The 10,347-nt window shown below is 32.9% G+C and overlaps 1 protein-coding gene across 1 annotated transcript; it reads left to right on the forward strand.

Annotated features, from left to right (window-relative positions):
* The first annotated feature begins 6,685 nt into the window (after positions 1 to 6,685).
* LOC132175286 (DCL-like protein) lies at positions 6,686 to 9,650 on the forward strand. The gene is made up of 2 exons (XM_059587172.2): positions 6,686 to 7,165; positions 9,172 to 9,650. The coding sequence occupies exons 1-2, from the start codon at positions 6,773 to 6,775 to the stop codon at positions 9,505 to 9,507; spliced, it is 729 nt and encodes a 242-aa protein (XP_059443155.2). The 5' UTR covers positions 6,686 to 6,772; the 3' UTR covers positions 9,508 to 9,650.
* Positions 9,651 to 10,347: the final 697 nt, after the last annotated feature.

Here is a 10,347-nt window from a genome sequence, read left to right on the forward strand (position 1 = left end):
GTTTTATATGGAGAACGCTCATGTCAATCAGGTTCGGTGTAGACGAAGCTGGTGTTCCTCTAGGCTTGGGTAACGTTCGTCCAAAGCGAAATGTAAAATTACGATTTTGTCCGTGTGTGAACTCCCTTCACTTGTCCATCGTATTGAAATTATGTCTATAATTTTTTTTTAAAAAAAAATTAATTAATTCCCTTTAACCATAAGCTGACACATGTCAATAAATTATAATTTATAAGTTTAATACTTTTTTTTTTTAACATGTCCTCACAAGAAAATGAGAAAGAAAATTTGAACTAATAACCTTCGTTTCATTAAAAAAATATAATAATTTGAGGGAAACAGAAAGTCTCTTTATCTTTCCCATATCAATTTTGTTAAAACTCTTAATCACCAACCAGGTAACTATTCTTTTAATATAATTACATTTTAATTACAATGCTATGAATTAATTAACTATTTTATCCGAATCATAATAAATAAATAAAAAATATTATGAAATATATGCATTTTAATTATACCAACACTCTTTTTGAAACATTTTCAGATGAACATATTCAAAAAATATTTAATATATAGTATAACCTATAAATTTATAGATATAAATATCTTAATTAGTTAATTTTGTGAGTTTTTTTTTTCTATTTTAAACAGTAGAAAAATAAAATATCGTAGGAACGTATGCTAGAGGATCTGCCACCGTGCCAATGTGCCATGGTCCTGGTCGAACCCATCCTATAGGGCTTCATTAAATTTTAGGTAACAGGCTGGTGCTTTTATCCCCACCTGCCCTTGTAGATGGGTCCGGCAAAATGTTGTCAAGTCATCAAATTGTGATTCTTTTGTCAAGCCAATAAAACCTCACCAAGCCGACGTCGTTACTTCGAATATCTCTCCTCATTTCTTCGTGTGGATATATTAAAAGAAAAAAAATCAACTTTTACTTTTAAATTGATTTGGTTGTTAACTACATTTTTTATTCAGCTTGATTATATTTTTGAGAAATGATTCCTTTAATGTTATAAACAACATTTTTATCATATTATTATTCCATTTTGCTGATGTGTTTCTTATAAACCATAGTTTTATCATATTATTAACTAATGTGTTAATGTTATAAACTTTGGGTATAATTCACTATTGAAAATCGGCTTATAAGAGAATGGTGTCCAAAAGCTTATACACTTAACCCATGTAGGACAATAGAATCGTAACAGCTAATATCAATCAGTTTTTTATTTTTTTTAGAAATGTTATATACTACATTCTCGTTCCACACTCATCATACAGAACTGATATGGAAATCTTCACCAACCTTTGAATTTTTTTTTTAAGGGCTAATCCAATGATTGATGAGTATTGCAACATTAGCCTAATAAAATGAGAGTATAATATATGGTATTACTTTTTCTTTTCTTTTTTTTTAATAAGGGTTGATTGACACTATCACTTCAACGTACCTAGTAGGGTAATAATGAGATAAAAATGTAATTTCTAACATTACTCAATTTTTCAATGTATTATGAACCAGTATGTTCATATTGTGAACAAATTTGTCAAACATCACATAAATGCTCTCTCAGCCTATTATTGCTTGGACTAGAAACTTTCACTTGAAAAATTAGTTGATTATCTTTGCTCACACTCACCCCAATCCCTACCTTCCACAATAATGTTTCATTTTGACATGATAACACTTGCAAACAAATATATATATATATATATATATAGCTCATTAGCTCCATCATAGTAGAAATATCCATTTGTTCCCGCAACTTGGCGAGTTAAAAGAATTATTTTTTTTAGCCATATGTTTTAAAACCGCTAAACTAAACCGACAACTTATATTCATGGAGCACTTAAGAAACTACTCAAGTTACGACATTCTAAAAAGTTAGTCATATATTAGAAAAATAAAATCTCACTGTAAGCGCATGATTGATAAAGTTCATATGTACTGTCACTTTAAAAAACGTCGTCAAATTACAATTAAAGTTTTTTATAATCATTTATAGTCAAATTAACCATATACCTTTTTGGTAGGTAACAACTCAAATTACCCCTAGATTTTTTTGGATTATGATGAGTTGCTGGAACAAGTGGACCAACCAGTTTGATTGCATATAAAATAAGAACTCTACACCAATCCAAATAAATACAACTTTTCCCTCAAGCAGCATTGGCATGGCAACCCCAGCTAATAAAGTCTTCACTATATATTTTGATTCTATTATGGGGAGGTTGGTGCTTCTAATAAATTTTAAAATAAAATTGGGGAAGCATCCAGCTTGAGAGTACTTCAAACAAATATTCTCATTTTTGTTAACAAAATTATTTTATCTTTTTTAAACAAAAATATTACAAACAATTCAAAAACACAAAAATAGCTTTCACATTTACGTTACATATATCATAACACTTTTTCAAATCAAAAACAAAAAACACCCATAAAACACATTAACAAATAAAGCTTAGTATTCAAAAGATAGTTTAAGACATTATTTTCTCAAATGGCAAGCTTTATCAAACACTTAATTACGTTCTTAAAAATTATTTTTTATTAACTATATTTTAAAATTATCTTTTTTAAACCGTATGTTTTGAAACTGTTAACCCAATTAATCATTAAAGGTTCAATTTTTTAAATAACGGAACAACATATTCACCTATAAACCATTAAATATGTTAAAATAAAGGGAAAATTATATTTTATCCCCCCAAAGTTTGGGGCGATTTGCAATTCGACTAATATTATCCCAAAATTCTCATATTGCCTATAATTTTTACTTTTTATATAAAAATAAAATAAAAATTTAGGGGTACAAAAATGGCCAGATGGCCAAAGGAGTGGCTACCGGCCACCTCGAATTTTTTTAAAATTTTTTTTATAAAAAATAAAAAATTGTGGGCAATATGAAAAGTTTTGGATACAATTGGTCAAATTGCAAAAATTTGAAACTTTGGGGGGTGAATTGCCAAAATTGAAACTTTGGACGTCGAATTGCAAATCCCCTCAAACTTTGGGGGGTAAAATATAATTTTTCCTAAAATAAAGCTTAAGCTTTTATTAGTTTAGTTTTTTTTTTAACCAAATTACGAACACAAATACATGCATAATAATTTTTTTTTAATATATATATATATCAAGGATTATTAGGTCGTGCCAAGATAATGAATCATGAGCCGCGGCTTGGCTTTCCATAATTTGTGGGGAGGAAATTCATATTGGTGGCCTTGGTAAGGATGGGTTAAATATCATCAGATTGTAGGGAAGAGATAGGATGAAGTTAATAATATGTTGGTGAGTTGAATGAACTTAAAATTAATATTTATTTTAAAAGATAATTCGTTTGCTTATTATGTTTATTATTCTACACATCCGCTTCGACTAACAGTAGTCGTGTTGCTAAGAATCACATCCAAATTATAACTTTTTTTAAGTTGATTAATGGTGATTTTAAAGTTGTTGGAGCATCATAAAAATATCGTGACATACTTTGCGAAAAATAAGCTATTGAAATTGTGGAAGCACTATAAAATAATGAAATTCCTACTTGTTGCAGCTTGAATCAATAAATGAATCTAAATAGACTTTGAGATATGCATTATAGTTCTCATCATGGTGCACTTGTTAATTTTCGTGTGTCATCAATGTGATTGGTGTTGGGGTTATCCCACATCGGTTGTGGAATAAGCTCGTTGTCACTTTATAAGTGTGAGGGAAAACATCACCTCTTGAGTTAACTTTTGAGGTTGAGAGAGGCCCAAGACAAATATCTTAATTAATTTGTTTCAAACTTTTTAATTTATTTTCAATTTACATTTGACGAAAAGTGTTTTAGGGATTACATATGAATTACCTCAAGCATTATAATGAAAATATTAAGATATTGTGAATGCAACGAAGTTATTTGAACTTTCAAAGCAATGTCAACCATTCCATCAAAATTCAACGTTAAATCTTAACGGATGACGTGATATCCCCAAAATACCCATGCCCAAATTCAAAGTATTTTTGTAATTTATAAACATATTAAGGGTATTTTGAGAATTTCACTCATCAACGGTTTGATTTAGCGCTGAATTTTGACAAGAGGGCTGACATTACAAATTTTTGAAAGATGTTAACCATAAATTTACGCTTTTTAAAGTTCAAGGTATGATTGCATAACTGATGAACGATCAGGGGTGGTATGTGAAGTTTTTTCCAAATTGTTAAACTCAAAAGCAAAAAGGGAAGAAATATTTTGGAATCTCTAATTATCGATATAGTGGCACAAAAGGTTAATAAGTAATTTGTTATTTTTTTTTTTTATTGGCTCAAATCTAATAACCCTTTGAAATATCGAACGATTGAGGGCCTATTCACAGCTTGATGCAATATTAGCATAATCCAAGCCTGAAACAAAGTGACTTTTGCTATAAATAATTCTTTTTGTCGATGTAGTAACACAATTGGTTAGTAAGGCATTTGTTCTTAATTTTTTTCTTTGTTCAAATCTAATAGCCCTTTGAAATATCAAACAGTCGATGGCCCATTCATAGTTTGATGTAGTATTAGCATAATTCAAGCCCAAAACAAAGTTACTTTTGCTATAAATACCCCATTTTCACCATTGTATTTGGCACAAGGGAGAAGAAATATGGCTGAAATAAAAATATTCATTTTTATCTTTGCTATCCTCTTCATCTTCGCATTTCCTTGGAACGGTGGTTAGTAATATTTTTGTTTTTGTTCTTTATTATGCTCCTATTTAGAATTTGGTATAACCTTTAACTTTGAATTTGTTGAGCCAAAAGTAGATCGTATTATTATTTGCCTTATTATATAAAGGTTTTTTTTTTTTAATTATTATTATTTTTTATTATTGTCAGTATATTAAGTAAATGATTAAATCACTCATTTATTAGGAGATTAAACTTTTGGAATAAATGATAATTTAACATTGTATAAGAGTAGTAAGCCTAAATTCAAACTCTCACTTTATGGTTTATCCATTTTCAGTTCATTATTCCACATGTTGGGTGAGTGTTAGAATATAAATTAAATGATTAAATTAACTTTTTTTATTAGCTTAAACATGTTATCAGACCAGAGGTTATGAGTTCAAACCATGCATCTGTCAACTTTCATTTCAATTAACATTTTCGAGTGTTGGGTCTCACTTGTGATTTAAAAATCTTGATAATTTATATTTCAACCCTTCTCATTCTTAAATTCTCACTTATTGATATTTCACCTTCAACATCGAGTTTTAAGTAGCTCTAAACCTTTGGTAATTTCTAGACAAATCTGCTCGATCAACCCGTATTAAAATCAATAAAATTTTCCTTTAAAAATGTTATAGAAAAAAATAATAATGTTATATGTATCGGTGTTTTAGAAATTCTATTTATAAAATTAACATGATTTTATAACTCAAAGTGTCACTTCAATAGCCACAAGAATATTGAGCAAATTAACTTTTTCTCTTTATTTCTCTATCTAATTGGCTTCAAATCTCTCTCCCGTTGTAGAAGGTGAAAATACTAGATTAAGCAGAACATACAGAGAAAAATGTACCTCAATTAGGTGTGTAATTGCTTCCAAAATAGAGGGCGCAGCTGATGGAGTATGCATTAAGAAGAAGTGTCACTGCAAGCTCGCGAGCCGACACAAACCCTAGAGGCCAAGGGATCAAGGGTGCCACACACAGAGATACAATGAGAATACAAGAGACAAACAAATGAGAGAGTGATTATTAATTGTCTTACTTAAATAAATTGTGCTAGTGATTTCCAATAAATATTTCATGGTAGAAAGAACGTTGTTTGGAACAATACTTCTTAGAAATCTAGAAAACTTATGTCGCATTTTGCTGCTCTAATTTTTTAATTTGTTGTAACCACCAAACCTTGAACCTTTGTTGTTGAGGATAAAACATTGAGGGGGAAAATTTTAAAACACTAACTGCAACCGCATTTTGTCTCTTAAGAGACTTATGTCTTTTGTCTCGTGATTCTCAAAACAATTTCAAAAAATCAGTGTGTAAGGTCAAGTAGACGGGAGCAGAGTGAACGTCGTGATCCCCACGGTACGGTATGGGGTATTTTGAAAATTTTTAAAATATGTCTGTATAATTAAGGTTTAGGGTTTTTCTTATATATATATATATATATATATATATATATATGTTATGATGTAACCATGAATCATTAATAGCAAAATACAGCTGTCTCTCTGTAGACGTAGGCAGACACATTGCCGAACCACGTTAAATCTGTATCTCTACTCTCTCTTAATCTCTCTCTTTTCGATTATATATTGTTTATCATTATTGTGTGCGGTAACAACAATATTTTTCCTCATTTTTAAGAACTTTCAGAAAGTTTATGTAGACTCCACAAAAAATATTTTCTTAAATACAAACCCTATAAAAAAATTTGGAATTAAACACCAAAAAAAAAATAAAACACTTTCAAAACAATTAAGAAATAGAGACATGTTATTGGTTTTTAAATATATATATTTTTTATTTGGATCTCACAAATTCAATAATAAATTAACAAAAATTTAACGGAAAAAGACCGATAAAAAAAAAAAAGGATCTCTAAGAAATATTAACCACCTATCCAAATTTAAATGAGAAAAAGAAAAACAAAGCCGAGGCCGACAAGGATTCGGGAAAAACCGGTTGGGACCGAAGTAAACATGGGTTTTTAGACCCGGTGATTCACACCTTTTAAACCAAACTCAATTAGGGTTTTAGGCTCTGTGTTGTTTGCTCATAGAGTCATGGCCGAAGAGACAGCACCAGAGCTCGCCGAAGCCAACGTGGCCGCCCAAGACATGGACCTCGAGGCCGTGGGACCCGAACGGGATCCCAAGGATGGTGACGACAAAGAGGTCGACTCGGAGGCGCCGAACGGCGACGCGGACTCGAAGCGAGCGAGAGAGGAAGGGGCTGAAGAAGAGGAAGAGGAAGGAGGAGAAGACGACGCCTCTTCGAGGAAGAAGCAGAGGGTGGAGACGTCCGTGGAAGAAGAGCGGTTGGAGAAGCTCGGGGGAGGAGAGGAGGATGCGGGTCGGGTCAACTTGGGTCCGAAAGAGTTCGGGTCGTCGGTGGAGATGTTCGATTACTTCTACAAGTTTCTCCATTACTGGCCTCCAAACCTCAATGTCAACAAGGTAATAAAACCTTACCTTTTTTTTTTTTTTTTCTTCTTTGTTTAAAATTATGTTTGATTGCTGAGGAAGTGAAGGGAAGGGAAAGTTGAGGTTTTGCGTTTTTTTTTTGTGGGTCGTCGGTTGAGAACAATAAAAATTGAATTGAAGTTACTATTTTTGAGAAAATTTGGATGTGTTGGATAGAGCTGAAGGGAACATTGTAAAAAGTTTGATTTTTATTTGTTATGTATTATTTGCTTTTGGTTGCTCAGAAACTGGAGGAAGAGTTAAGAAAAGGGACATTGATGTTTTTGGGCTTTACTTTGGGGTGGTTCTGTGGGTTTTTTTTTTTTAATAAAAAAAGAGCTGAAATTCAAGTATTTATTTTTTATATGGTTTTCGTAGCAACCAAACAGGGTTAATTTTTTTATTTCCCCTTTTTATCAAAGTTTCAAACTTTTGATAGTTTGATGTGTATTTTTCGTGTGCTTAACTAATAAAATCCTCTGTTCCTCAACAGAGTGAAAAGAATGAAAAAAAGGAAAATCTGCAAGTACTCTGTCATTATTCTAAGTGAATTTTATACGGGAGCATTATTATATTGGTTAGTCGTTGTTGTATAATTAGCATTTTTTTTATATAAAAAAAAAAAAAAAAAAAAACTGGTGTGGATTGATTTTGTGGTTCTTTTCAGTCCCCCGTTTTGTGGTTTTTATTCTCTCACATGATTGGTGGATATTTGAATCATTTTATTATTTTGTTCCTCAATTTAATCGTAGCAATACTATGCATGACTATTTGTACAACCTATTCATAGATTTGTTCTTGTGGAATTAAAGTTGGATGTTTAATAGATGGGTGGTTCTGAATTCATTACATTAGGATTGTACGGGTTTAGGTTCTGGTTAATTAGTAACCTAGGTGTGAAATTCTGTGTTTTGAAGTAGGGATAGCTGTAGATTTCTGTTTGTTCCAAATAGGAAGTGTTGAAGCTTCTATTTGATGTGTTATGAGTCTAATGATGTGGAATTTTGGGTACTAATTTAGATTACGGGCAAGCAAGAGTAATGAAGATGAACATAGTCCATTCAACTGTAGTTCGACTCAGTTAGTTATGGGCTTCTCGTGTATAATTCCATGTATCGTCATCAAAGTGGCAGGGTTATATTTTGGATTCATATTGCAAGTTGTGAGAGATCTTTGGCATGTTGAACAACTCTTGTTGATTTGTGTCCTTTGTAGCGGATTCCAGTTTGGCATTGTCTGCATCTTTATGCAAGATTCTATAGATGACTTGCATGGCATCTGTAGAATCATATACTTTCTGGAACTCAGTGGATGAAGAATCTCTTGGCTTTTACTTAGGAGTCTCATCTGATATTTAGAGGGTTCATTATCTTTGTATATCAGAGAATCGCCCTCTATTTTGTGATGTAGAACAAGAATCCATCAACTGAGTTTTCTGTTAATCTCCTTTATTGCTATTCCTCACTGTAGAAAAGCTCGTGAAATTGTGTCAATATGTGAAATCTTGCTTTGCCCATTGAATGTTGCACGTTTTGTTTAGTTGCATTATTGGGTTATTTGGTCATAATTTCTTTGATTACTGGTCCCATAACAAATGTTACAAATTTGTTTCAAAATGAGGCTGTAGATAATGTGGCCTCAAACTTCCGAGGTCCACAAATGAAAAGCTAAAGGCTGCATTGCATACAGATTTAGTCATTAACAGAATATACTGCTTAACTATTTTAGCCCCTGCCATCCGCCCTTTCTGCTCGCCATCTCTGTCCATGCATGTGTCTCTGTGTGTGTGCGTGCATGTTTTAATTTTTGCTTCAAAAGGAAGGAAAGTTATTCTAAAATGCTAACCAGACAATTCACTAATAATTGCCACCCCAAGCCTGTGGCTTTACATTCGTAAGTTTAAACATAGAGAAGGGTAATTGCCATACTTGAATTGTATAATGCATTGGATTGGGATTAATTTCTGTAAAATTTATATCCATGTTCATTTTGTATTTCAGTATGAGCACATGGTGTTGATGGACTTGCTTAAGAAGGGTCATCAAGAGCCAGATAAAAAGATCGGGGGAGGGATTGATGCTTTTCAAGTGCGATACCATCCTTTGTGGAAAAGTAGGTGCTTCTTCCTCATTAGGGTTGATGAATCTGTTGACGATTTTAGCTTCAGGAAGTGTGTCGATCATATACTTCCCCTGCCAGAAGACATGAAGATAAAATCCGATGTCAATAAGGTGTCAGGTGGCAGAGGTGGTAAGGGCCATGGTGGAAGAGGTGGTGGGCATGGTGGAAGAGGTGGGGGGCGTGGCCGTGGAAGAGGGGGTAAGCCAAGGTACTGAGCTATCATGTTTAATTTACAAGAGTTGGGTTTCATGGCGGGAAGAGTTTGTAGAAGAAACATCTAATTTCTTCAGTTTTATCTTTATAGTACTGTTTACTCTATTCTAGTTGATATTGATATTTAAAGTGAGTTTTTTTTTTTTTTAAATTATATATTTGGTTTTTACTCTAGATGCTGAAAGGGTGTTTTATGGAGTATTAAGATTGCAAGATACGTACATATGCTGCATAGCTCTTGCTTTGCAACAATGCTGTGGATTTTCTGGTCTCTTGATATTCACTTTCTATGCTATGGATGCCGGATGGTGGTATAAACTATAAACTCGGTAAAAGAATTCTACTTCTTTGATGCTGCATAGGAGTGATACAATTGAAGAACATCACTGATTCACTGCTGTGCCTGGACCCAAGTTGTGGCCTGGATTGAGATTCGGGGTGCAATGCAATGCCTCCAATCTGAACCATTCATTTTAAATGAACGGTGCAGAATGTGAAAGTACATAGGAGAGAGAGAAGAGGTGGTATGGAAGTCATGAGAATGGCTGAATCACTTCCTTTGGCCACTAGAGTGGTTTGGTCACTTCCAAACCAATTATGAAAGGCGGCCGAACTACCCTTTTGGCCAAAGAGGTAGTTTGGTTACTCCAAAACTGGCCAATAGAGTGGCTGAACCACTTTTTAATGGTGGTCAAACCACTACTTTAATCAAAGAGATGATTAGGCCACCCCCAACCTTGTCATTGGGAGTGGCCGAACCACTCTTTAGAGGTGGTTAGTTAAAGTTAGGAATGCATTGCTCTTTTTGTCTTTGAGAAATGCTAGGTAGGGTTAATAATTCT

This window comes from Corylus avellana, chromosome 3 (assembly GCF_965113065.1).
Source record: "Corylus avellana chromosome 3, dhCorAvel1.hap1.2, whole genome shotgun sequence".
NCBI classification, from domain to species: Eukaryota; Viridiplantae; Streptophyta; class Magnoliopsida; order Fagales; family Betulaceae; genus Corylus; species Corylus avellana.

What these genes read in the sequence shown, in the direction of transcription:
- LOC132175286 (XM_059587172.2), top strand. Translation starts at nt 6,773, where the DNA reads ATGGCCGAAGAGACAGCACCAGAGCTCGCCGAAGCCAACGTGGCCGCC. An exon ending in CAAACCTCAATGTCAACAAG is followed by an intron (nt 7,166 to 9,171) that starts GTAATAAAACCT and finishes TTTGTATTTCAG; the next exon opens with TATGAGCACATGGTGTTGAT.